The 27910-nt window shown below is 58.8% G+C and overlaps 1 protein-coding gene across 1 annotated transcript in view; it reads left to right on the forward strand.

Moving 5' to 3' along the window:
* KAZN (kazrin, periplakin interacting protein) overlaps positions 1-27910 on the forward strand; it is a 114864-nt gene that overhangs the window by 82582 nt on the left and 4372 nt on the right. Inside the window, exons 8-12 of the mRNA XM_062193098.1 lie at positions 14878-15083; positions 15484-15602; positions 20825-21056; positions 22353-22454; positions 22868-23034. Coding sequence (XP_062049082.1) covers positions 14878-15083; positions 15484-15602; positions 20825-21056; positions 22353-22454; positions 22868-23034 — 826 coding nt within the window. The remainder of the gene's footprint in view (positions 1-14877; positions 15084-15483; positions 15603-20824; positions 21057-22352; positions 22455-22867; positions 23035-27910) is intronic.

The following is a 27910-nucleotide window of genomic DNA, read 5'->3' on the forward strand; positions in this document are numbered from 1 at the left end:
TTGCAGGGTTCCTGGGCCAGGGCAGCAGGGGACAAGGGGACAGCACTTGCTTCGGAACCCAGAGCAGTGCCCCCAGGCTTGGGGGAATCTGGGAGCAGTCGTGGAGGAGGGGAATGGGGTCTCACCCAGGGCTGCCCTCGGAAGCCTTGAGTCATCGCAGGATCTTGAGACCCCCAGGCTCCTCCCCCAGCCCGTGGTCTAGGGCAAGCAGGGAGACTCCGGGCCGGCGTCAGGGCGCCTGCAGCCGAGACTCAGGTGTGCGTCCTGGGCTCTGCCGGGGGTCGGTAGGGTTTCTGATGAAGGCACGGGTGACCCCGTATTTCCCAGACAACCTGGAGGCCCAGGATGTGGAGGGGGTGTCAGAGAACTGAGGACAAGGACTGGCTTCGGGGAGAACGGGACAGAACTGGGAGAGAGCGGTATAGGATTTGCTGATGTTTATCGAGTACCTACTGGACTAGGCGTGTGCCGGGCACCAAACATGCGCTCATTAAGTCGTTCAGCAAACACTAACAGAACAGTTCCTTTATGCTAAGCTTAGGCCTGAGAACCGAGCATGCAGTGACCGATTGTCCTAGGTCACCCTCCCCCAGGTCACAGGCTCTGGGTGACCGTCTCCACAGGCGAGGACGCTGGGGCTCCCAGAGGTGACATACAGAGCCCGAGGAGACATGAGAGAGGGGACCGGGACAGGAATGGGTGCGGAGCCACTGCTCGGGCAGACTCGATGGAAGACGCTGAAGCGATCGGCTATTAGGATAGGGCTCGGCTCTCCCAGTTCCTAGTGTTCGGAGCTGCAGGGGGGGCTGACGGGCAGCCGTTAACACAAGGGGCAGCCGCGCCCCGGGGTCCTGGGCCCCGTGCTGCAGCTCTGATAATTTGTGGGCTCTAGGATGCCTCGTGCTGTGACCCTGGTGCTTCCTGCTATCCCAGCTCGGGGGCGCCCTGGGAACAGCCAACGCGCCTTGGCCGAGGGTGGGCAGTTTGCCCTCCCTAACTAAGAGAACCTCATGCGAGGCGGGGACTCCCAGTGGTGCCTGGGGCCATAGGCTCAGGTCTGGGGGCCCCGACCCTTTGAGCAAAGGGACAAGGATGCACCCAGCCCTGTCCCAAGGCCCTGGGGCTCAGGGAGGCTCAGGCAGAAGGCATCTGAGATGTCCCCAGGCCCCTAGAGACATGGGAGGGACAGGTAGGCATCGGTGACGCCCAAGAGGTGTTTGGGATTCCAGCTAGGAGCCCCGGGCACAGCTGGGGGCCTCTCCTCACACCGCCGCCCGGTGCTCCCAGCGTGGCCCCAGGCTGAGCACACACAGCTCGCAGGGGCCCCACGCGGGCCGTGGACAAGGAGCTCTTGCTGCCCACGCCCTGTGCTCAGAGGTCCACTCCAGCTTCCTGTGGGCTCTGCGTTCCAGGGCACCCTCCCCCACACCCACCCAGCCCCTGGGACAGAAGTTTACCAGGAAAAAAGGTCAGAAAAGAGGGTCAGGGGCGAGCGTGCCCAGGGAGGCGGGCAGCTGGGAAAGACGGGCTTCGTCGCCAATCAGACTCTAGGAGGGACTTCCCAGGGGAGGCGCTGTTCCCGCAGTGGACAGCCTAGCGGGAGGGAAGCTGGTGGTGCGTATTTTTACAAGCGTGAATGGTTGTCCTGGGTTAACTGTGTTCGCCCTCCCCGGGCCCCCTCTCAGCAGCTTTCCCTTGAGTCCCCAGCATCAGGAAGCACCTGCCAAGCTTCCCCCTGGGGACGGAGAGCTGGGTGGGGCGGAGCTGCCACCTGCAGGAAACCTGTCCCCGGCCCCCTGGGAAATTCTCAGCAGTGGGCGGAGGGGCCGAGGGAGGAGCGGTTGCTGGGAGGCTGGGGGCAGCTGCAGCCAATGCAGCAGGACCCGAAATGAAGGCAGAGGGCCAAAAACAGAAACAGCACAGAGTCGTGATTGTGGGGCGAGGCAGGGCTGTGCCGGGCTGTCCTGCTCAGAGCATGCCGGGAGGGAGGCACGTGGGTCTGTGGGGGGCGGGTTAAGATTGATTAACTTATTTATTTAAAAGTCAGAATTGGGGCCGGCGCCATGGCGCAGTGGGTTAATCCTTCGCCTGCAGCGCCGGCATCCCATATGGGCACTGGTTCTAGTCCCGGCTACTCCTCTTCTGATCCAGCTCTCTGCTGTGGCCTGGGAGAGCAGTGGAGGATGACCCAAGTGCTTGGGCCCCTGCATCCACATGGGAGACCCAGAAGAAGCTCCTGGCTCCTGGCTTCGGATTGGCACAGCTCCTGCCGTTGTGGCCATCTGGGGAGTGAACCAGCGGATGGAAGACCTCTCTCTCTGTCTCTCCCTCTCACTGTAACTCTACCTCTCAAATAAATAAATAAAATCTTTAAAAAAAATAGAAAAAAAAAAAAGGAATTGCAGAGAAGGTGAGAGAGAGAGAGAGAGAGAGAGAGAGAGAGAGAGAGAGCTGCTAGTTCATTCCCCAGATGGCCACAACAGCCGGGGCAGAGCCAGGAGCCAGGAGCTTCTTCTGGACCTCCACATGGATTCAGGGTCCGCTGCTTTCCCGGGTGCATTAGCAGGGAGCTGGATCAGAAGTGGAGCAGCTGGGACTCCAACAGGAGCCCCTATGCGATGCTGGCGTCATAGGCCACAGCTTTAGTCACTTTGCCACAGCACCGGCCCCAGTGCTCAGGGTTTTAGCCCGGGCCCTCCACAGGGTCCTCCTGGCGCTGGAGCTGGGGTGCTGTGGGGTGGTGACAGGGCCCAGGTCCCCCTGCTGCCCGCATTCAAGGCACCCCATGCAGCTCTGCTGGGTTGGCAGGACATGAACTAAGGAGGGAGACCCCTCCCTCCCTGCCTGCCTTCCTCCCAAGAGCCAGCACTTAAGGGGCTCATTCTGTCCCAGGCAGCGGTGGGCTGGAGCCGGCTCCCACGGGCCCCAAGCTGACTGTGGCCATGGCATCCGCAGGGACAGTCTCCCCACCACGGACCCCAGCAAGCAAATGCTCCCACATAGTGTGCTTTCTAAACAATGAGAGCACTTAGGCTGCTTAGGTAGGAGAAGCACCTGTGAACAAAACCACGCCCATTTCCTGCCCACGTGGTGTTCAGTCTAGGGGAGACATAGACATTCATCAAAGAATTACACAAGCTCTGGTTACTTGTAGCTGTGAGAAGGGCCATGCAGGAAAAGTGCCTGAAATTAAAGAGCTTTGTGAGCATGTGTGTGTGTGTGTGTGTGTAGGGTCAGGGGCAGGTCCACCCCTTTAAGTGACCAGGGAAGGATTCCCTGAAAAGGACAACATAGGAACAGGGTCTTGAAGGCTGCCTAGGAGTTCGCCAAGCAGAGGAGAGAGCTGTGGCCACCGCCAGGCAGGCGGAGAGAACAGCAGGTGCAGTGGGCAGTTAGGAGCATCGGGACATGCAGGTGGCACAAGGTGAGGCTGGCATGATGGATGGGGCTGGGTCATCCAGAACCTGTCAGTCACGGTCAGGAACTTGAACTGCGCCAGGGAGCCACAGAATTTTGATCTCCTATCCCAAGATTTTTGAAAAATCACTCTGGGCCCAAGGAGGATGGAGGGTGGAGGGCGAGGCAGGGCTCTGGGCCGTGGCTGAATTCTCAGGGTGGGAGACAGTGGAGCCGAGCAGAGCTGGACATCCAACAGCGGGTAGAGACTCTGGAAGGGCAGAGCTTCGCAGGGGAACTTTGAACTTGGCCTGACCCCACCGCGCTCACCGTTTGAGGCTGGGGCTTTGCTGGGACAGCGGCAGCCCCAGCAGGTGCAGGGACACACCTGGCCCCTCCCCCTCCAGGGCAGCCCCTGTCATGGCGCCATCCCCAGCTCGGGCAGCCAGGACGCCTCTCGCATTCATGACGAACGCTTCCGCCCAGGCTCCTGTGAAATCTCCTGGTTCCGTGGGTTTACCCCAAGGAAGTTGATGCCGGGGGCATCCTGTCTGATTCCATGAGCATCACAAGGAGCCTCTGAAGTCCAGGGGATGTCACCCAGCCCGCAGCTGGGCAGAGGCTAAAAGGTCAATGGTAAAATAAGAAAGCATTCTCTTTTTTTAAAGATTTTATTTGAGAGGTAGAGTTACAGACAGTGCGAGGAAGAGACAAAGAGAAAGGTCTTCCTTCCGTTGGTTCACTCCCCAAACGGCTGCAATGGCTGGAGCTGCGCCAGTCTGAAGCCAGGAGCCAGGAGCTTCACCCAGGTCTCCCACATGGGTACAGGAGCCCAAGGACTTGGGCCATCTTCTGCTGCTTTCCCAGACCACAGCAGAGAGCTGGATTGGAAGTGGAGCAGCTGGGACTAGAACTGGCGCCGATATGGAATGCTGGCGCCGCAGGGGGATTAACCTACTGTGCCATGGCGCTGGCCCAAGAAAGCATTGTTAATTAAGTGTTAGAGCACTAGGTCCTTCCCAGGGCTCTGCCAGGGGCGTCTCTCATGAGGCATGGGGTACCAGGGTTAGAAATGTTCTCTCCATGTCATCAACATTGTTGTATAGCTGGTTAAGCCACTGCCTACGCTGCTAGAATCCCATACGGGCGCGGGTTTGAGTCCCGGCTGCTCCGCTTCCCATCCAGCTCCCTGCTAATGCACCTGGGAAGGCAGCAGAAGATGGCCTAAGTGCTTGGGCCTTGCACCCGAGTGGGAGACCCTGATGGAGCTCTGGACTCCTGGCTTTGGGCTGGCCCAGCATGGCCGTTGCAGCAGTCTAGGGAGTAAACCAGTGGGTGGAAGATCTCTCCCTCTCTCTCTCTCCGCCCCTCTTGCTCTGTAACTTTGACTTTCAAATAAATAAATAACTTTTTTAAAAAAGCAAAAACAAAGAAGAATTCCAGGCCTAGAAGGGGCCAAGGAGGCCGCCTGGTCCACCCCTGTGTCTTGAGCAGAACTGTGCTGGGGGTGGGGCATGGTCTGTGTCTCAGTGAGATCCCGGATCCAGGGCAGCAATCCCACAGAGGCTCTGGGACACCTGCCCACCCTCTGCAAGTGGGGAGCAGCCGCTGTGAGTTGGGCCACCTGGGCCTCTTACCCGTGAGAGCCAGAACCCCAAGTCTATGGGGCTGGCGCTGTGGTGTAGCGGGTAAAATCACAGGTGGTGGTCTTACCCGCTACACCAGCATCCCATATGGATACTGGTTCAAGTCCCAGCTGCTCCACTTCTGACCCAGCTCCCTGCTAATGCACCCGGGAAAAAGCAGCAGAAGATGGTCCGAATGTTTGGGCCCCTGCCACCCCTGTGGGAGACCCAGGTGAAGCTCCTGGCTCCTGGCTTCAGCCTGGCCCAGCCCTGGCCGTTGTGGACATCTGGGGATTGAAGGAGCAGAGTGACCTTCTCTCTCTCAGTAACTCTGACTTTCAAATAAATAAACAAAATTTTCTTTAAAAAAAAAAAAGTTCCCACCAGGAGTGAGGGCTGCCCCCTCCCCACGCAGGGCGGGGAGCAGGAGGGTCTCCCAGTCAAGTTCCTCTCCGCAGAGCCTCTGTGTTTCTAAACAAAGTTTTATTCATATATTTATTTGAGAGAGAGAGAGAGAGAAACCTCCTGCTGGTTCATTTCCCAAATATTCACAACAGCTAGGGTTGGGGCCTGGAGCTCCATCCGGGTCTCCTGCGTGGGTGGCAGGAACTCAAACTTGAGCCGTCATCTGCTGCCTCCCGGGGCGCATGAGCAGGGAGCTGGATCAGAATCAAGGGCTCTGATGGGGATGTTGGCATTGCAAACTGCGGTTGAACTCACTGTTTAACCCCAACACCAGCCCCTGTTTTTGTTAGGGTTGATCTAGTGGTTCCATCTTGATTCTAGAACTTCATCAGTCCACAAAGACAGGCAGGCAGAAGTACAGAGCCCTGGGTTACGTGTGCACCAGTCCCCCCAACCCCATGTCCACCTCGACCTGTCCGTCGCCATCAGATGTCCCTGGATCCCATGAAGTCGTGTCTTGGTGATGTGGCCTCATTGTCTCTGTGTGTGTGTCTCACTCTGACCCATGTCAGGGCTCCTAGCTCCTCAGCCACCTCCCAGCCCCAGAGAGCAGGTCTCCACATCCCCTCACCTGCCCATCTCTTGCCGGTTCTACCCGTGCCTGCCAATAACCTCTAGTAACAAAGCCGAGGTATCTCAGAACAGGGAGAGGCTCTTCCTACCCTGGGAGGTGGGAGACGTAGACGGCGGCCCAGCCCCCACACGAACTCGCTGCAAATGTCAGGTGACCTCTCTGAGCCTTGGGTTCCCGTGGGAAGTGTGCCCTTTGCCCTTTTAGCCCTGGGCAAGAGCAAGATAACCTGAACCTTCTCATGAGAATAGCCAGGTGCTTCGTGATTGCATCTGTCTTGGGTACAAAACCAAATAGAACCAGAAAGGGCTGGGCTGGGAAGATAATGGTGTGGTTGGTCCAGTTCCCATAAGCCGGGCTTTTGCCATCACTAACAACACTGAGCATCACGGGGTGCCTGGCCCGGGTAAGGAAGACCCAGGGAGATGTGGCTGCTGACCTCAGAGATCGTGGCAGTGCAGGGGGACAGAGCCTTACCCAGCTGTGGCAGCCCAACATGCAGAGTGGCAAGGGGACGGCACTACGGCCAGGGGACATCCACCCGGAGCTGTGGCAGAGAAAGGCAGACTGAGAAGGGCCCCCTCTGCAAAGCCACCACATCAAAACTCAGGCAGACATTTCAATACATTGCCAGCCTCACAAAACTCAAGGGCAGTCCCCAAGACGTCCACAAGAAGACTTGAAAAAGTTCACAGAAAAATGGAATGCAAAGCCAAGTTTATTTTAGTGCAAAAGAAATGTTGAACTCCACGCCTAGCTTTGCCATCATGTGAATGTTCCGCAGGCTTTTTGAAGATTCCCCCTCGTAGGCATGGATCTGGAAAAAATGTTGCACCAAACTAAACGCGTGTTTTCATTCCATTTTCCATAGCATTTTGGAGTATCTTCACACAGATAAGACAGAGAGCTGTGAGCTGTCGCTGTTCCAGGAAGCTCGGGCCCCTGTCCCTGGTGCTGAACCAAAAAATAAGGACATAGTTTGAGAGTAGAGGAAAGTTGAGTCCGCAGACAGATGAGGACGCGAGCAGACCTCGGGGTCTTCACCCACAGTGAGGATGGTCTGAAGGCGGCTGGTCTCACAGCAGATGCAGAAGGAGCGGCAAGTCTTTCTGGGGTGGCTGTGATGAGGTCTAAAACCCGCCATCCAGGTGCTCAGTTTGCCACAAGGTTGCCACTCAGTCCTAGAGCTGGCCTGCAGGTGGCCAGATGGACGCTGCCTCGGCTGGGGTGCTCTGCTCTGGCTGCCCAGAAGTGCAGTGGAGAGAGGGGTTCAAGCATTCCTGGGGTCTGGGTGGAAACAGTGTAGCCTTGAAGCCTAACATAGCCTGCTGCTTAGTGAGAGCCACCTGGAAAACATCAGGTGGCGAGAATTCACGAGAGTAAAGCTGCTCGCTGCGCGACTTTGCTGCCTTGCACTGATCACGCTGCGGACCGGCTCCTGTAACTGTTACATCATCCTGTGCCTGGTTACACCACCAGAGCACGGGCAATGAGTGACGCCCAACTGCAAAACGTGGCGCAGTCCCAGGCAACAATGCTGATGTCAGGGCATGGAGCCAAGGGAGAGACGGAGGGTCTTCACTCAGCCAAAGTCACTCGGACAGGAAGGAAGCAGTCCCTGGTCCCTGGTCCCTGGTCCCTGGTCCCTGGTCCCGCCTCCTCCTCTCCTCTGAACCCGCAGGAAATAAGCGTATTCTCCTGGGGGGAGAGCGTGTAGGCCTGAGGATTCCCACAAGTTGAGATCAAAGATGAGTTCAGCGTGAGTGAGAGTCAGCAAAACCAGGCGGCAAATCGGGAGCTCCAGGGGCTTTGCTGATGTAATATTTATCAGAATCAACAATGACTGGCAGTTTTTAAAATTCACCAAACGCTAAAAGGAATTTAGGATGGGGCCAGTGTTGGGGCGGTGCAGGTAAAGCCACTGCCTGTGATGCTAGCATCCCATATGGGTGCTGGTTCGAGTCCGGGCTGCTCCACTTCCCATCCAGCTCCCTGCTGACAGCCTGGGGAAAGCAAGGGAGGATGACCCAAGTGTCTGGGCCCCTGCTACCCTCATGGGAGACCTGGAAGAAGCTCCTGGCTTGCAGTCATCTGGGGAGTGAACCACACATGGAAGATCTTTCTCTCTCCCTCTCTGTAAACTCTTTCAAATAAAGAAATAAATCTTTTAAAAAAAAGAAATTAAGAGAAATCATAGGCAAAAGTCAACAAGAAACTGTATGCAAAGACCAAGCAAACTTGAAAAGGAACCAAATAGAACTCTTTAGAAATAAACACAGTGGATGACATTTTGAACAAATACATGAGTGCCTGGATTCAACAGCAGACTAAATAAAAGAAGAGGCGATCTTAGAAATGGAAAATGGGTCTAGGGAAGTTACCAGGAGAGATAAGGAGATGAGAAACACAGAGCAGAAGTTAGAGCCGACCCAGCTGATAGGCAAGTGTTGTCGTGGGCACTTGAGTTAGAACTGGAACTCAGGCCCTCAGGTGCACCGGCCGGATGTGAACGCCCACGGCCACGTGTGGCTCACAGCTGTAGCACATTTCCATCATCACAGACGGCTCCATTGGAAAACTCCAGACCGTAAAATAGGAGAACTAGGAAATCCATCGCACGTCTAACTGGGCTCCCAGGCGGAGCAAACAGCGAGAAGGGAGGAGAGGTTGTATATTAAGAGAAGCTGAGAATATTCAGAAAACGAACCTCTAGACCCAGGAAGCTCGATTTATATCAGTCGGAGGGAAATCCACATCTGGCCACATTGTTTTGAAACTGCAGACAATAAAGCAAAAGGAAAGCTTAAATGTCGCTAACAAAAGAGCGATTAGACTGGCAGCTGACTGCTCTTCGGCAGAAAAACAAGGGGGCGGAGAGACAGAAAATAACCGAGCCCTGACTTCAAAGTGCACAAAGGAGACCACTAGGCATCAACTGCCCAGCAAAGCCCCCTGAAGAAGGGAGGTGATAGACGGACTTCTTCCAATCAACAGGAGTTTGAAGAACTTATTACCAAAGCGCTCTCAATCAAAGGGATTTGTAAATCATATTTTTCAGAAGGAAAGTCTGGGATACAAGAAAAAAAATCATGAACAAAGAAATTGGTAAATATATAGGCAAATTATTTTAAGAATATATCAGTACGGGGGTCGGCACTGTGGCATAGCAGGTAAAGCTGCCGCCGCCTGCAGTGCCAGGATCCCATATGGGCACCGGTTCTGGTCCTGGCTGCTCCACTTCTGATCCAGCTCTCTGCTGTGGCCTGGAAAAGCAGTGGAGGATGACCCAGGTGCTTGGGCCTCTGCACCCATGTGGGAGACCCAGAAGAAGCTCCTGGCTCCTGGCTTCGGATCGGCGCAGCTCCAGCTTTAGGCCATTTGGGGAGTGAACCAGTGGATGGAAGACCTCTCTCTCTCTCTCTCTCTCTCTCTCTCTCTCTCTCTCTCTCTCTTTCTCTCTGCCTCTGCAACTCTGCCTTTCAAAAAAATAAATAAATTTTTTTTAAAAAGAATATGTTGATAGAGAATAATTGTTTATCTGAAAGGCAGAGTTGGAGAGAGAAAGAGATAAAGAGAGAGGTCTTCCATCCATGGTTCACTCCCCAGATGGGAGTGACTAAACCCCCTGTGCCACAGTGCCAGCCCCATTGGGTGGTTTAAAAAAAAAAACACAGGCCTCAGATACTGGACACGGTAGCAGGAGACCAATGAGCGCCATCAGAGTTAATATGTTTTATGTAATTCTTACTGTTTAGGACAGGACATTCACATATCAGTCAACCCTAGGTGGTTCATTAAACACGTGTAGTAAGTTTCCAAGGGTTCCAAGAACCACAGCCTGCAGCTGAATCCCTGAGGGCGCTGGGCCTGCACCCCCACCTCTGCTCCAAGGCTCCCAGGATGCTCACGTCTAACCAATCCCCAGCTGTGTCTGATGCTGCTGGCCCAGCGGACATGCCGTGTGAGCGAGTGCACCAAAAACAAGGAAGTGGAGAACTCAACTTCCACTCCAGAGGGGGAAAAATGGAATGAGAAAAGGAACATTTATTAAAAACTCTTCAAAGTCTCCCTCCATCTAAAACAGCTCCATCCATTAGAAATGTACACGCTCCACGTGTAACACAACTTTTGGAACTTGTAGTAACCACATTAAAGAAAGCAAAAGCAAATACATTTCATTTAACCCAACATGCCCATAATATTATTTTACTATGTGATCAATCTTGGATCCTACCAGATACAAAAGTTACTGTTGAGACAGGATACATTTTTTGGTATTCCTACCGTTAAAAATCAGTGCTTTGTGCCCAAGGCGTTTTGCAAATCAAGGTAGCCACACTGCAATGCCCAGGTGGCACCATGGCCTGCAGCCATCACGATGGACAGAGCAGCTCTGGGTTGTCTGTGATGCAAGCCCGAGGAGGACACGGGCGCCCACCCATCTCTGAGTGTTCCCAGCCCACCAGCCACGGGCCCAAGCGCCTCCCACACGCCATCTCATCGTGGCATAAGATTGGGTGTTGTCGCTGTCCCCATGGCACAGGTGAGGAACTGAAAACACGTTCCCAAGGTCACTTGGCTGGGAACCAGCAGGCCTGGGAGCCAAGCCCAGGTCCCTTGTAATCCACGGCCAACCTCGGACCCTCCACATGTGGGCTTTCTGTCTCTTTTAAAGATTATTTATGTACTTGAAAGACACAGTTACTGAAAGAGAGAGAGAGAGAATCTTCCATCTGCTGGTTCACTCCCCAAATGGCTGCAATGGCCAGGGCTGTGCCAAGCCAAAGCCAGGAGCCAGGAGCTTCTTCCAGGTGTCCTACACAGGTGCAGGGGCCCAAGGATTTGGGCCATCTTCCACTGCTTTCTCAGGCACATTAGCAGGGAGCTGCATCAGAAGTGGAGCAGCTGGGACTTGAACTGACGCTCTGGTAAGAGATGCCGGCCTCACAAGTGCGTTGTGGCTCATTGCGCCACGTCAGTCTCTAGGGCTTTCTCTAAAGGGTTTTCCTAACAGGTCTGATGGTAGCCGTTTCCAGCTCCCTAGACCAGAAGTCTCTGCCACACTCAGCTCTGCCACTGGGCCCCGGGAGCAGCTCCTCCCCTAAACACAGGAGCGTGGCTGTGGCTCAGTGAACACTGGGTCTAGAGACCACAGGCGCAGGGGCCAGTGCTGTGGTGTAGCTGCTAAAGATGCCGCTGGCAGTGCTGGCATCCCACATGGGCATCCTGGCTGCTCCACTTCCGATCCAGCTCTCTGCTGTGGCCTGGGAAAGCAGTGGAAGACGGCCCAAGTGCTTGGGCCCTTGTACCCCCATGGGAGACCTGGAGGAAGCTCCTGGCTCCTGGTTCCTGGCTTCGGATCGGCGCAGTTCTGGCCATTGCAGTCAACTGGGGAGTGAACTAGCGGATGGATGACCTCTTCTCTGCCTCTCCTTCTCTCTCTAACTCTTTCAAATAAATCTAAAAAAAAAAAAAAGGAAGGAAGGGAGGGAGGGAGGGAGGGAGGAAGGGAGGAAGGGAGGAAGGAAGGAAGGAAGGAAAAAAAAACCACGAGCACAGTGAGGGAAGGTTTGGACTGAGGCCGACCTAGCACCTCTGCGGTCCCCATTTGAGGGACTCCTAAGGCTTTTTTTTTTTTTAAAGACTTTATTTATCTGAAAGAGACAGAGAGAGAGGTCGAAACACACAGAGAGAGAGGTCTTCCATCTACTGGTTCACTCCCCAAATGACCACAACAGCCGGAGCTGAGCCAATCGGAAGCCAGGAGCCAGAAGCTTCTTCAAGGTCTCCCACATGGGTGCAGGTGCAAAGCCTAAGGACTTGGGCCATCTTCCGCTGCCTTCCCAGGTGCATTGCCAGGGAGCTGGATTGGAAGTAGAGCAGCTGGGAATTGAACGGCACCCATACGGTATGGCGGCACTGTAGGCCAGGGGCTTTAACCTGCTGCACCATAGCACCAGCCCCTTCAGGCCTTATCATGACTAGTGACACCCCGATGCCAGACTCCGTGGTTCAGCACTGATAAAGCATGGTGTCTGCATGTGCTACATGTGTGTGCATGTGTGTATGTATGTGCACATGTGTGTGCATGTGTGGAAGCAGGTGGGGCAATGTGGTGCCTCTGACTCCTAAGTCCCCACAGTCCTCTGGGCATGTGCAAGGTGGTTCCTGGAGTCTCTCTACCCTGTAGGTTCTCCGCGCTCTCTCTCTCTCTCTCTCTCTCTCTCTCTCTCTCTCAGTGGCCTAACAATGCCCAAGCCCCAGGGGAGGGGCCCTGTGTGCCCTCTAAAAGCTCCCCTTGACTGAGGGCCTGCGGTGGCTCCCCATTCAGACTGAGCAATATTTGAATCAACCTAAGAGGTAGAGAGTAGCATTATACCCATTCTGTAGATGGAAAAACAGAGTCTGCAGAATCCACGACCTAGGTCTGTACAACTCCAAAGCCCAGTCTAAATGCATGGCAAGGACCTCATGTCTGGGGTTGGGTGCTCTGATTTGACCATGCGTCACCTCTCATCTCAGAAGCATGTCACAGAGGTCGGGCTCAGCGACAGGAAGAAGACGGGGGGGAAGCCAGCCAAGCTGAAGCTGCCCAGGGGCTGCTCAGGTCTCTCCAAGCCTGGGGACCTGGACTTCATCAGCAAGACTCCCCAGCAGGCTGAGCCACTGTTCCCTGGGAGCCTGACTCCACATGGGGGCACTGGGCCCCTGTCCCTGGCCGGGCAGCCCTCTCCCCAGGAGAAACCTGGGTTACAGAGGCAGCTACTGCTGCCCTCTGGTTCTCCCAGGCACAGGGCAGCCCTGTGCTCCAGCCGGCCACGCCCCCAGGACAATGAGACCTGTGACCCAGCCAAGAAGGGACATGCAGTAACACGGGCAGTGGCCTGTCCAGGCACAGACAGCCTCAGCACACTCACTGCCACTAAGTCTCCACTCTACAGAGTGGGAGACTGAGGCACAGGTTGGGGGGGGGGGCATGGAGAGACAGACTGAGGCGGGGGGAGGCACGGGGAGACGGACTGAGATGGGAGTGTGTGGTTCCCCCGAGCCGTGCAGCCACCTTCAGAGGCCCCTCCGAGAGTTTAGGCTGGGAAGGGCAGGAGCTTTGTCACTGGACACAGTAAGATTTCTGGCCTTCGCTTTTTCAGTCTCAAACCTAAACCCTCATCTAAAGATCTAGAATCCACAGTCCCTCCAAAGCCCGAAACTTTTTGAACCCAGCCATGCTAGGAAAGTCCACATTGTGAAACTTTGTTTCATTAACAAAACTGTTAGAAATATTGCATAAGATTTCCGGTTATGTGTTATGGAATACAAATGAATTTACTATCTAAGCTTGGGGCCATCTGCAAGGTAGCTCATTATGTATATGCAAATATTCCAAAATTTAAAAAACAAAGTGAAACACTTCTGGTCTCACGCATCTCAGATGAGGACTACTTCACCTGCAGAGTCCATGTAGACAAGTCAGGAGTCAAAAGCGTGCACGCTCAGATTCTCTTGCACACTCACCCACACGTGTTCACACGCGTGCACCCTGACCCCCTGGCCCTTTCCAGAGACTTTTCCCACGGGCCCCTCGAATAGGGAATCTGTGCTATTTGTATTCACGGACACAGAGTTGTACATGTTTTATGTGCGTATAGTTTTAGTGGGAGCGGCACCGGACCTCCTGTTCTGTCCCTTGTCACTCGGCTATGGACAGTGCCTGCTTTCCCACACCGAAAAAAAAAAAAAGTGACTCTCTGGGGCCTGATTCTTAGCAATGGCACGTCGCTCACCCTGGTGAACACCAAACACTCGCCATTGACAACCTTCCCAGCGTTGTTTTCCAATTTCTTCTTTATGAAACGATACATATCTATTCCGGGATTTTGAGGCTGGGTGAAGGTGTAGCAAGGAGAAAAACTGTTCTCCAGAACCAGTGACTGGGCACCCTTGTCTGTGGTTCTAGCCAGGCGCCCTCCTGGTGTCGGTGCGTAAGCATCTGTGACATCGTTGGGATGACTTACACCTCACGGTGGCCACGGGGTCATTCTGATCAGGCTCACATGCAACACGTGGCGTTTCTCGCGGAGTGGAATTTGCCTGTTCGGTTTGATTTAACTCTGTTTTCAAGAGACTGCTCAGACTGAACGCTGCAGGTTCACAGGTGTTGATGCTCATCCTGGAAGGGGAATGGGTGGGAAATGGGGGGAGGGGTGGCCGTGTCCTGTTTGCGAGGGCCGCTGCCCAAGTCACGTTCCAGGTGACAGGAAATGGAACTGGGGCTCTGTGCATGCTAAGAAATCCCCGGGTAGCCCAAAGAGGATTCCTGCCCCACTGCTCACCATGGGGAAGAGTGGGAAAGGACCCGCAGGTGTGTCAGTAGCAGGCAAGTGGAGCAAATTACAGGGCACCTGTCAGGGGAACCCCAGGCGGCCTGCAGGTACTGAGTTCCTGAGAGGCAGCCACCCCGGCACCTAAGGGAGAGAGCGGCTTCAGGGCGCGTGCAGTATGTGAGCGCATGGGGCTGTACATTTGTGGCCGTGAGTGTTTGCTGCTGTCTGGGGCCAACATTATTCAATGTTTCAATTCCTCCCTGGAAGAAGTTAGTTCTTTTCCTTAGAAGCGGTAGAGATTGCTTTTGCAATGGGGAGAGAGGCGGCAAAAGAAAACAACAAGCCATTTTGACTTTGAAGAGCAGAGATGCGTGATGGGGGTGGGGCAGGAAGCCATCCCTGGGCTCCTCCTGCGGCCACAGCCTCCCCTGCCCCCGCCCCCCTGCCCCAGCTGCCTCATCCCCCCCCCCCAGCACACGTGTGTGCTTGTGTGTTGCAGACTCGGACAGCCAGTGCAGCCCCACGCGGCAGAGCCTCAGCCTGTCGGAGGGCGAGGAGCAGACGGACCGGCTGCAGCATGTGGAGCTGGTCAGGACCACGCCCATGTCCCACTGGAAGGCTGGCACCGTGCAGGCCTGGCTGGAGGTGGTCATGGCCATGCCCATGTACGTCAAGGCCTGTGCGGAGAACGTGAAGAGTGGGAAGGTAGGTGGCTCCTGCCGCGGTGGGACGCCCCCCACGCACCTCGGCCTGCCCCTCCTCACCCCTACCCTGGGAGCAAGCTGGGAGGTTGGGCACTGATGTTCCCACCACATCATTATGTCCTAGCAAGGCTCACAGCCCTTCTGGGCCGTCGCTGCGTCACCTGAGACATGGGGCCAGCCCCCTACCTGGCTGGGGGGGACAGGCTCTTCCGGCCTGGCCGGGGATTCCGCCCGACCTCATGGGGCACAGATGGGTTGTGAGATGCTCAGGGACATGCCCTGACAGTCTGGAAACTGAGCAGGGAGAGGGGAGAGGAGCCCACGGGCGCAGACCCTGTGGGGGCAGGGCCTGGGAGGCCCCTCCCAGCACTCAGTCTCCGCCCACCCCTGCCCGGGAGCAGGTGCTGCTGAGCCTGAGCGATGAGGACCTGGAACTGGGCCTGGGTGTGTGCAGCTCCCTGCACCGGCGGAAGCTTCGCCTGGCCATTGAGGACTACCGGGACGCCGAGGCGGGCAGGAGGTGAGCCCACCGTGCCGGGCCCTGGCAGGAAGTGCCCGCGTCCTCCCAAGGCCTCCAGGGCATACAGAGAGGTGGACGGGGCGCTGTGGGCCGGGCCAGGGGCAGGGGACACTGGGCATGACGAAGATGGCCCCTGTCCTGCTCCGGCCCGCCCCCTCCCAATAGTGAGATGGACACACAGGGAAGACATGAGCCCTCCCCCCTCCCCAAGCACCTCGTCCTCACGCAGCCAACCCAAGCCGGTCTGCAGGCTGGGCCAAAGTGTCCGCCCACCCACGTCACCTCCATCTCGGCTCTTACCATTCCTGGGTGAGGGAAGCCGGCGCAAAGCAGGGAGCAGCAGCCGCAGGCAGACACTGGGCGCACGTGAGCCCACATCTTCCATGGAGGAGCAGGCTGGGTGGGAGGGGCTCCTGTTAGCAGCTCACCTGGGAAGGGCCGGAGTCTGTCCCTCAGGTGGGTCCCCGCCAGGCCACCTCCCCCCACCCTACCTCCTCTAGTCTCTACTGACCCCTTGTGGGCAGAATCTACTGGGGGGGGCTCATTCACCTGGGAAAGGGAGGGAGCCGCCACGCCCACCTGCCCAGGCCTCCACGTGCAGCGGGGGGAGGAAGACGCTCTGTGAACCTGACCCTCGGCTTCTGCACAGTCGCTCGCCCATCCCCCTGTGCGGCTAATCGACCTGGCGTGGGCTGTTATGGCAGAAGCAGCTCTGTGGATTAAGGGAGGGGTGGGGATCAGGCTGGTTTGGAAGCAAGGAAGCCACATCCGCCTGTGGGCGGGAGCGAGTCCTCAACGTGATGGCGGGTGCAGCAGACACCGACCAGAGACCCGGTCAGGAGCATGGGCAGCAATGGGGTCCCGGCGGCAGGGGACAGGGCTGGGGGACAGGGAGGAGGGGCGGGGCACCCTGCTGGGCGTCTCTCCTGGGGGTCCCTCCTGCAGCTCACTCCCCTCCCACTTCCTAACCAGCACGCCCACCCCGCCAGACCTCCTAAAAGCCCTCATCATCCAGCTGCCCCAAGGCGAGGGCCCCTCTGCTCCCCAACCCCAGGCCCAGCGGGGTCTGCAAAGGCTGCCAGCTGTCTGAAAAACACGAGGCACCCCGGCCGCTGCCCCAGCACCCCTCGCTCCGGCGTCTTGCTGTGCTCAGGCCACCATAAAATACCAGGGCTGGGCCCTCGCGGCCCAAATGCGCTCCTCACAGCTGCGGAGGCTGAAGTCCAAGGATGTGGATGAGGGGTCCCTTCCCGGCTGAGCCCTCAGAGAGCGGAGGGAGAGACAGAGGCGGAGCTCCAACCCTCTGCCGTCTCTTCTCCTACGGGCACCGATCCCATCCTCATGCCTGAGTCGCCCTGCCCCCGCAGGCCCCACCTCCCAGTGCCGTCACACTGGGGTCAGGGCTTCAACATGACGATTTCCAGGGGACGAATACTGAGTCCCTAACCGTGGCTAAAACAGTGGCCTGAGACCTCCAGGAACACGAGTCTGGGGTCAGGCCAGTGTTCGCAGGCCTTGCAAGCCCCCAAGAGCCGTGAGCAGGGTTGTCCTGGGGGCCGGGGAGCCCCAGCGTCAGAGCCCCCCCCCGGGGAAGCAGAGGCCCCGTTCTGAGCTGCCTTGTGTCAGGTGCCCTGTGTGGGAGACTACCTCCCTCCTGTGAAGGGCGGGGTTGAGTTAGAGCCTGGTTCTTAGGCTCTGAGAGATGACAGCCACCCTGAGACTCTAAGAAGAGCTCTTGATGCCGTCCCGGGAGGAGACACACAAGCTGTCATGGCCACACGCGCCAGGACCCTCCACCCCACCCCAGGAGCCTTTGAGAGTATTTCCAGTCCTGACCTCTGTGTGTCCCTGTCTGGGCGTGGTTCTCCTTATCTACAAAATACTGACAGCAAAGCCCACCCACCCCTGGGCAGCCCCCGTGACACCATCAGTGCAGGAGATAGAGGTTCTCACCCCATTTTAAAGATGCGAGAGGTGAGGTGCCCCAGCTCAATGCAGAGCCACACTACAGGACATCGGGGTGCAAGTCTATGGCTTCCACCACCCCCACGCCACCTTCCTACTGAGAGCAGCACATCCTGCTACTGTGAACTGGGGAGCTCTGGGTGCCTCCCAGATCCGTGCTAAGGGGCCTTTTGGGCCTCACAACTCCACGAAGGAAGCACGATTGTCCCATTTTACAGACGGGGACACTGAGTCCCGGGGAGCGATGTCCCACAGCTAAGGGCAACAGCTTCCTGTTTCCGGGGCTGAATGCGACCCAGGCCACATCCACTTCCCAGGCTCTGGTGTGGCCCCAGCACGAGGAGGGGTGATGGCAGATTTGTCTAAAGCATCCGAATTACTGTTAAAGCTGCGCCACTTGGGCTCCGACGAGCGCTCAAACCCACAGCTGGGAAAGTGTGGCCCAGCCGAGGCCGCACGGGGATAACTGTGATGAAGAGAACATTCTAGAAGGGCAGGAACGCATTAACTGTAGACACTCAGATGCTGCTGCTGGTTATAGATGAGCCTCGCAAGGAGGGTAAGCGGGGTGCCCCCCCAGCCGCCACCCCAGATCTGGGGCCACCACTGGGCCAACCCCTGTCCAGACAGGAGAGGAGGCCACCCCGCCTGCTCTCAGGATCCAGCATGGCTCTCTAGCATCTGATAGCATCAGAGAGCCACTTCCTGCCCTGGCAAGAGAGCCCTGAGGCTGGACCCGGGGCCACGCCCCTCTGTGACAAGCTGGCCTGGCCCTGGAGGGGCAAGAGGGCATCTGCCCTGGGGTTTTTCATTCTCAATAGGGGTTTGTCATGACCGGAAGGTTCCAGTTCAGGAGCCCCCAGGGCCGGACTGGAACCAAAGCCCGGCTCACTGCGCCCCTGCCACAGCGCCATCCCCCTGTTTGGTTATAAAGTGAACTGTGGTGGGGACCCTGGGGGTTCATAGACAAGACAAACCCAGGCCTGCCCTCCAGGGGCTCATGCTCCTGTTGGGAAGATCAGCAATGAGCCTTGGCTGGCAGGTGCACCCATGGGGACTCCCGGGAGCACTGGGCATGGAGCAGGAACCCCGCCCAGCACAAAATCCCTGAAGGCTTCTGGCACTCAGACGTTTTGGCAGAGTCTGCAGGCATGAGCCGGGTGGAGAGGCTGTGTGGGGTGGAGAGCCGGCTGTGGAAGCCGGGTGGAGAGGCTGCGTGGGGTGGAGAGGCTGCGTTGGGTAGAGAGCCGGTTGTGGGAGCCGGGTGGAGAGGCTGCGTGGGGTGGAGAGCCGGTTGTGGAAGCCGGGTGGAGAGGCTGTGTGGGGTGGAGAGGCTGCATGGGGTGGAGAGCTGGCCGTGGGCAGGAGCCGTGCAGCAGGCATCGTGGAGCTGGGAACCCATCCTGCCCTTAGCCTCTCTCCCAGCGAGTGGTCAGTGCATGCTGTCCGTGCGGCCCTGCGCTGAGTGTTAAGCTGTGAACGCAGCCCCTGTCCTGAGGGACCTCATAGGCTAGGGCTGGGGGGAGGGAGAAGCTGAGCCAGCAGCAAAGCCATTTCTGACGTTCATTGTACAGGGAGAACTCAGGCCGGGTTGGGGGTGGGGCTGGGGTTGGACACCCCAGGGAGCAGAAGGGCTGAGCCACAGCGGGGCTGCAGGGAGCCGGGGAAGGATGCCATGGGCTCAGTGGGTCCCGGGAAATGCCACTCTCCCCCCATGATTCCCCACCACCCACAAAGTGCAGAGGGGGAGGGGAGGGCCAGCATGCGCAGGGCCGCGTGGTTCCTCCAGGGACTTGGGGTTTTGTCCTGAGAAAGGAAGCCAGCGAGAGCGTTCCACGGGGAGTGACAGGATCTGACGGATGACTGTAGAGAGAGGACCAGCTGGCAACCGTGGGGAGCATGGATTCAAAAGGGGCGGTGGTTGGAAAGTGGGGGCAGAGTCAAAGGTGGTGGCAGAACCCCACGCTGGGGACAGGTGTGGCTTGGGACAGGAGAGAAGGAGAGCGAGAGAGGACACAGGGGCCAGGGATGGAGTGCCGGGGCAGGGCGGTGAGAACAGGGCTCTCTGAGGAGCTCAGATGGTGGTGGGGAGGCAGCCGGGACCCTGGGGAGCGGGGGATGCCCGAGACAGCCAGCAGGTGCCGAGAGGGTTGCTAGTTAAGAGCTGGGAGAAGAACAGGTGCTCAGAAGGAACTCTGAAGAAGCCTAGAGCTGTGGACACAGCCTGGTGCAGGGAGAGGCATGTGTGGACCAAGATGAGGCCCCTGCCCAGGAGCTGCTCAGCCACCATACTTGGAAGAAAGGGGGGCACCGTGCGGAGCCATTTAGGGCCGTCCACAGAGGTTGGTGCCATCAGCTCTCTGGCTGCTGCCCTGGGGAGCGGGAGCCCACCACATCCCTGTCGCTCAGTGATCTCATCCTGGTCCCAGTGGCTCCCACTCGGGCATCCCTGCTCGCCCACCTGGAGGTGGCCCAGGTGTGGCTGCAGGGTCTCCATCCTTCTGCAAGGCTGCCACCGTGTGGCTGACAGGAGAATGACAGCCAGGGGGCCACCCTCAGCAGGTGCATGCACACCTTGACCCACTCAGAAAGCATCCATGGCACACCCACAGAGAAGACTGAGATGTGGCAGCGAGACAGAAAACTAAGCAAGAAGTAGGCTTCATTCGGATTCCACGAGGCGCCGCTGTGTGAGTGTGTGCAGTCTGAGCACGGTCACCTGTGCGGGGAGAGAGCGACTCCTCCTCACGCTGCGTCTGAGTGTCAGGACGTCCCTGGCACACAAGAGTGGACGCCCGATGAGGCCATCACACGGACGCTTCTCCAGAAAACCAGGCCGGAAGGCGGGCCGTGGGAGGGAACCGACAGGACAACCAATGACAGGGGCCGGGCCAGGCTTCCTGGGTCTCAGGGACCCTGCAGAGCCCCCTGGCAGTGAGGATGGCCCGAGGCAGGCAGGCGGGTCCCCAGGGGGGCGGCTCCTGCTGCGCTGTCACCACGTCTGGCACCGATATGGACACTTCTCTTTTTGTTCCCTTTGTCTCAATTGCTTTCTGCTCTTTGTCTCTCTCTCCTGTCCCTCTGCCTCCGCCCCCGTCTGTGCTTTCCCCACCTCCCTCTTCCTCTCTGTCCTCCCCTCCACCCCTGCCCTGTCTCTGTGGCTTTCTTGTCCCCCTCCCCAACCCTGCGGATGTCCTTCTCCCGTCACCTCTGCCACCTCTCTTCACCGTGCCTCTCTCCGGCTGTGTCTTCCTCAGCTTATCCAAAGCGGCCGACCTGGACCATCACTGGGTGGCCAAGGCCTGGCTGAATGACATCGGCCTGTCCCAGTACTCCCAGGCCTTCCAAAACCACCTGGTTGATGGGCGCATGCTGAACTCGCTGATGAAGCGGGACCTGGAGAAGCACCTGAACGTGTCCAAGAAGTTCCACCAGGTCAGCATCCTGCTGGGGATCGAGCTGCTCTACCAAGTGAACTTCAGCCGGGAGGTGAGCTCTGGGCCTGGGGCAGGGGCGAGGGGCCCTTCGATACCCTCTGGAATCTACCGGCTGTCCCTCCAGCGCCTGCCCATCTGTCCGTCCATCCATCCATCCATCCATCCATGCATCCATTCACCCCTGCCTCCTTCCAACAGCTGCGTGTCGGCCTGGCGCGGGACTGTGCTCAGCTCAGGGCGAGGGCGGACCCTCACTCTGTAAGGGCTCACTCTAGTCAGGGAGACCACAGGAACCAGGGGTGGTCGCACTGTGGGAAATTGTCCCAGTGGACGTCACTTCCAGGAGGGGTTGGGGAGAACTTCCAGAGACAGGGTCAGCTAGGCCGAGCCGGGGGAGGAACTGCAGGGGCACAGCCGACACGAGCGAGGGGGAGCACACAAAGGGGCAGGGGCCGCCTGCACAGCAGCAGAGAACTGGGCGCCCTGAGGGTGGGTGCTGGGCAGGGAGCCGGGGGGCGTGGCAAAGAGTCGGGACTCTGAGTGCCCCCCTGATGCTGAGCTCTGCCAAACTCCAGCTCCCAGGGCCCAGCCAAGCCATCTCCCCCTGCGCTCCCCATGCATTCTCCAAGGTTTGGGGAGAGGATCAGGGGGCCTGTGTTCAATGTGGCTGCTGGGCGCCGTGGGGCTGGGTCCAGACAGGTGGTTTATCTGAGTGTGATGTCAGAGCAGAGTCAGGAGAAGAGAAGCTGCCTGATCCTTCATCCCCTGTCACATGTCCTGCGCCCCGTACCCACCCACCACCCTACAGGGCCTGGACACAGCGGGGAGCATGAGGACACAGGCCCCGGGCTGACAAAGGGGGCAGATGTGGGTGATCGTGGTAGTTCCACGTGGAGAGGAGGGGGGTGTCGGGCTGGGGAGCGGATGGGGAGCCCTGGCGAGGCTGCGCCCATGTGTGCTGCAGGAGCTTTGTCCGGGAGGCAGCCCCAGGGCGGCCCCCATGAGCAGGCAGCGGCCCGACCCTCCTGCAGGGCGCCAGGGGGTATCCTGTACTGGGGTGACACTCGCAGTCCCCGAGGCCTCAACAGTCGCTGAGCACCTGCTGCAGGGGGTGGGAGGCCGGGAGGCGGAGCCAGGAGGCCGCCCTCCAATCACGCAGCTTCACCGCCCCTCCCAGAGAGCCTGCACCACGTGATGACGTGGCTCAAGCAGCCATGGGTGGCCTGGCTGGGACTCCTCACCCAGGCTCGCGGAGGCTCCTGCCCAGGGCACCAGGGGCCCTCGCTCTGCTTGTGACCTCCGTGTGTCCCTCCCCACCGCCAACCCGGACCCCTGTCTCCCCGTCCAGGCCCTCCAGGAGCGCCGGGCCCGTTGCGAGACGCAGAACACGGACCCCGTGGTGTGGACCAACCAGCGGGTGCTCAAGTGGGTGCGAGACATCGACCTGAAGGTGAGGGGCGGGGCACAGCGGGGGGTGGTTCCCAGGCATATGCAAATTCTGTGCCCATCTGAATACAAATTAAAGGCAGGATAACTCCCTGTCTGTCCCTCACCCCATCTCCTCACCCCCCACCACAGGACCCCCGTGACGCCATGCCCTTCCCACCAGTGCTGAGCAGCAGGTGTGAGCAGGTGCAGCTGCCACTCCTCACTTGTCTGGGGGCTGCCAGCCGGGGTCAGGGCTGTGCCACTGACCTGAGGCGCCTGCCCTCGGGGTTCTAAAAGAGTGTGTGAGGAGGGGTCCCCCCTTCATGACGATGCGAACCCCAGAAACAGGGTCAAGCCCTTGCTGTTGGGGACAGAGCCCCCCCACGGGCAGGCCCCCCACCCCCAGGCTCACCAGCCTCACGTCCCTGCCCTCAGGAGTACGCGGACAACCTGACCAACAGTGGCGTGCACGGCGCCGTGCTGGTGCTGGAGCCCACGTTCAACGCCGAGGCCATGGCCACCGCCCTGGGCATCCCCAGCGGGAAGCACATCCTGCGAAGACATCTGGCAGAGGAGATGAGCGCCATCTTCCACCCGGCCAAGTGAGTGCGGGTGCTGAGTGCAGCGTGGGGGCTTCCGGGTCAGGGGCTCCAGGCTTTCCTGTCCCCACTGCACCCCAGGTAGGGAAACTGAGGCTCAGAAGAGCAGCAGGCTCTGGACGGAGAGGTCAGAGAAAAGAAAGACAGAAGAGCAAGCAGGTGTCGAATAAAGCGTGCGTTACATCAGAAAGCACGTAGGCTAGCTGGACACAAGGTGTGGGCACGGATACGGGCGCGCGAATGGTGCTCGTGGCCGGGGGAGCAGAGCGCATCTGCTCATCTGGACATCTGGACGGATGCACGGGGGATTCCCTCCGGAGGACGACACACTCAGGGTTAGGTGACCACTCGCTGTGTGCTTGTTTCACTTTCCTGACAATGCGAGGTCGGCATCGCTCCCCGCCTTCACAGAGATCTGGTCAAAGGGCCAAGCTCCAGCCACGGTCACCCAGCTGATAAGGGGCAGAGCCCAAGTTCACGTTCAGTTCTGCTAACCCGGCAGGTGACGCTGACCGCCTTCCCTCCGTGAAACCAACCTTGCCTTCCCGGGGTGAATCCCACTGGGTCACGGAGCCTAACCCTGGGCGTGGGTCGCCGGAGCGGCTTTGCTGGTGTTTTGTTGAGGATTTTCATGCCTGTGTTGACCAGGGCCGTTGGTCTGTAGTTTCTTTGTGATGTGTTTGTCTGGTTTCAGCCTCAGGGCGATGCTGACCTCCTAGAATGAGTAGGGGAGTGTTCCCTCTACTTCCGGTTTGGGGAGGGTTGGGAGAAGCCCCGAGGGCAGCCCGCGGGTCCCAGGCTGTCCACTGTGGGCCGCTCACTGATTACAAAGAGGAATCCTGCCTGATGCAGCCCTGCTCGGGCCTGCGTTTCCCCAGGGCCGTCTCCCCCGTGGGCCTCTGGCTGGGAATTCGAGCATCTCCCCGAGGCCGGCTCACTCACTGGCTGTGCCCTCAGCCCTCCTCCTCACCCCGCTCTCCCACTCTCAGCAGTGTGACGCTGCTCCCTTTCTCAGCTAAGCATTTATTGATTGCGCTGACAGAGCCCAGATCTGAACTTCAGACCCTCTCACTCCAGCCCACGCCCTGAACTACCCCCCACCCCCACCAAAAAACACACAGGGCCTGGGGCAGCCGCTGGGCCACGCCCTGCATCGTGCAGGTGGAGAAACTGAGGCTTGGGGGTGCGTCGGAGGCAGGGTCCAGCTGCCCTGGCCTGCCCGTGCCCCCACCAAGCTGATGTCCAAAGCTGCCTGTAGCAGAATCTCTGGGACTCTTACGAAGTTCACGTGCCCTGGCCCCAGACCTGTGCAGGGCCCAGGAGTCTGCTTTTTGAGCATCTCCAGGGGTTCTCATGGACCCCAATGTTAGAGAGCCGGGGCTCGGCTGGCTCAGGACAAAAGCTTTTGATTCTACACCTTCCCTGACCTCCCAGCCATAGCCACGGGATCTGTAAGAGGCTCAAAGTGTCCAGAGCCCTGGACAGGCGGCCACAGCGACACGTGAGCAGGTATGAGCCAGTGTGAGCAGGTGTTCACACCCTGATTACTCCCGTACACCATGGGGGAGCAGGGCTGTGCAGGGCAGTCTGGGACGAGCAGGTGAGCACTGGGAAGGTCCCGGCTGCGGCACACAGGGCACAGCCTTGTGTTTGATGATGAACTAGGAGGAAGGAAATGAACCTGGGCCGGGCTCCTCATCTGACGCACGGTGAAGCCGAGGCTGGCCGGCTGGGGACCAAGAGGCCCACAGTGCCGGCCCTGGGCCCGGGCTCAGCCCCAGCCCCGTTACCACCTCCATCTGTGACGCTGCTTCCTCTCCACGTGCACGCACAGCTCGGGTGCCATGCCCCCACGTGGGATCTCAGAGCACTGGACCATTTGCCGAGATCCTGCCGAAAGCTGGGGTACTGAAGGGACCCAGAACTAATGGGCTTCTTGGGACAGCCAGAGACCCCCTCTGTCCCTGTAGGAGCCCCCAGGGAAGCAAAACACCAGGGAGAGGCTGGGGAGGCATTGACATTGATGTTTGTATTAACCAAGCTCTTGGGACCTGGCCCAGGTCAGCCCCATGGCAGGGAGGGGTTAGGGGCTAGGGGTCCCTTCCTCCCCTCCTGCCAGAGGCTCACCTCCTTCTGTCGCTGCCCTCAGTTCTCCTGAGAGAGGTAGACAAGCAATGGGGTGAGGCAGTGGGCTGGCCCTCCAAGGTGAGTCCTAGAATGTTCTAGTTTGAGAAGCAACCCTAGGCCATTGAAGAAGCAACAGGGGCTAAGCCATGCTCCACCCATGGGTGAATCCCAGGCTGGGGGACCGTGGGGGAAGCAGTGAGAGCAGCTCTGTGTGTCGCTGGCGGATCGCATCGCCACCGGAGCACCAAGGGTACTTCCACTCGAACCTCCCCTCACTCCAGTGGGGTGAGTGAGAAGGGGGCACTGCCCCACTTTATGGATGAGAAAACTGAGGCTGCACAGAGGTGCCGTGACCCACAAAAGCAGCACCAGCGTCAGAAGGAGCACCAGCACCAGCCCGCAAGTCCTCCTTGTCCAAGGCTTTCCACTGTGATAGGAGCTCCAGGTTGCCTCCCTCACAGCTGTGACCCTGCAAGTCCCTCAGAGCATCCTGGGAGATTCTGGTCATTGTGTGTTCATGGCCCCTGGGCAGGAGGTTGGGGGAGATGGGCGGCCGAGGCTGACCCCGGGAGAAGCACACGTACTTCCCAAGGGTTTGTGGGTCCCAACAAGATGTCAGCTTCTCCAGCCTCCTCCCATCACCATGGCAATGCCTGTGGCCAGGAGGGCGAGGAGGAGAAGGTTCTGGCATTGTCTCATGGACTCTGCGTCGATCTGCACTGGCTTCCGGCTTCTCGTGATGCACCCTGGCCCCCCGCCAGCCCTGTGTCCCTCGCAGGACCTCGCAGGATCAGGCATCAGAGCTGCAGGGGGAGGAGACCATGGGACAGAAGTGTCGTGATGGCCCTGCGGATGCTAAGTCCATCGGCAGCGTCAAGTCCACCTTCCTCACTGGGGTTGTCTGAACATCAGGCCTGCGAAGCAGCAGAAAACCTTGGCCCCTCGCTCCTCAGCACTGCTCCCCATCCTGGGCCTCATGGCCAGGGGCCCCCAAGGGTCCCCGTTTTGTTTCCAAGAACGGAAGAGCTGTCCAGCCTCATCCTCTCTGCCTTCTGCCTTCCCACTCCAGGAGCAGCCCCCCCCCCCCCCAGCAACAGAAAGGAGTCTGGCCCTTGACCTTCAGAACCATGACCTTGACCCCTGCGTCCACAGCAGAGTCCAGATTCCCTGGCGTTTTATCAGAGCTTTCTCAGCCTTAGCCACCATCTGCCTTCACTCAGCAAAGCTCCCTAAACCCTGCACAGGCCACCCCCGGCCCGGCCATGGCCCTCTGTGGGGACCCGGACAGCCTGCCCCGGGCCAGCAGCTTCCTTCCGGCCGCAGCAAGTGCTGGACTTGTGTCTTCCGGGCCTCCCCTTGCTCGTGTGAGCTGCTGCAGCTGCGGGGGCCCTGGGAGGTCTTGCCCCACTCCCTTCGTTACACGTGAGGACCAATATCTGCAAAGCCAGATGCTCCACCCAGAATTCCCTGCAGCTCTCTGCATCCAGGCAAGCTGGGATCAAACCCCGCAGCACCAATTCCTGGCTGTGCGGCCTTGGGCAGGTCGCTGAGCTTCCGTGAGCCACGCCTTCCCCACCTGCACAATGGCACCATAGCCTATCTGCCAACCTGAGGGTTGACGGAAAGATGCGGTGAAATCCGGTAAAGCCATCGGCACCGGAACCAGCTCTTTTTAAGGCGCCCAGTAGCAAATATGAGCAGCCGTGACCCCAAGCCCACCGCAGCCCTGCCGCTGTCTCCTGTTCCTCCCCCACAGAGCAATGGCTGAAGTGTGGCTCCATGCTGAACACGAGCCTCTGGCTTCGCCTCTGGCAGCCTCCGTTTCCTCATCTGTAATATGGGAATACGATTCACATCGACCTCATGACTGGTGTGAAGATCCGGGGAGGTGACAGTGCGCAGCCTGCCCGACGACGCCCGGCACGGACGGGCAGCTCCTGTCCCCGCTTTTACACGGACAGCGAAGCAGGCCACTTCCTTCCGAGCCGGCCTCCTGCTGGCGCCTTCCCCTCAGTTCGCTCCGGGTCCCTCCTTCACACCCAGTGGGGAAGGTGGACGCGGCCCTCAAACACACAGACCGGGGGCCTGGAGGCCTGCCCCACGTCCGCACCTCCCCAAGCCTGCGTTCCTCAGGCACAGACAGCTGGCAGAGACGGAACGCGCTCGGGTCCCTCACTGCGCCGGGGGCACCCACTAGGAGACTGTGGTTCTGTAAGAGTCTGCCCCACCCCCTTCCCTGAACAGGCCTGGGATGTGTGCCCAGGGACCGGCACAGGCTGGGCTCAGCATCCGGAGCCTGCTCCGTGCAGCGCGGGACCCCAGCACGCAGCACAGCCCGTGGCGCTGGATGCTGGCACTTCCACCATCAGCCGTGTGACTTTAGCGAGAAACTTGCCCTCTCAGAGCTTGGTTTTCTCATCGTGTGGTAGAAAGGAGTCCTTCTGCTTTCCAGGGCCTCGGAGGGGGCCGGGTGCCCCCGTGGGTGCAGGAGCCGGCAGCTGCCCAGGGCACAGCACGTGGCCCCCGAGCACTCTCCTCCCCTCCCCCAAGACACCACCACGGCACCCCAGGTCTCGGGCCTCGCAAGTCCTTGTGTGATCGCTGTCGCTCAGCCCCCAGACGGGCACAGCTAACCAAGCCCGTGTCTCACCCCTGAGCTGCCTTCTGCACCGCAGGCCCTCCTCTTCCCAGGATGCCCTGCATTGGCTCAGGGGACCCCCTGCTGTGCCCCATCCTCCAGGACTTCCCTGCA

The sequence above is a fragment of the Lepus europaeus genome, chromosome 5 (genome assembly GCF_033115175.1).
Source record: "Lepus europaeus isolate LE1 chromosome 5, mLepTim1.pri, whole genome shotgun sequence".
Classification (NCBI taxonomy): Eukaryota; Metazoa; Chordata; class Mammalia; order Lagomorpha; family Leporidae; genus Lepus; species Lepus europaeus.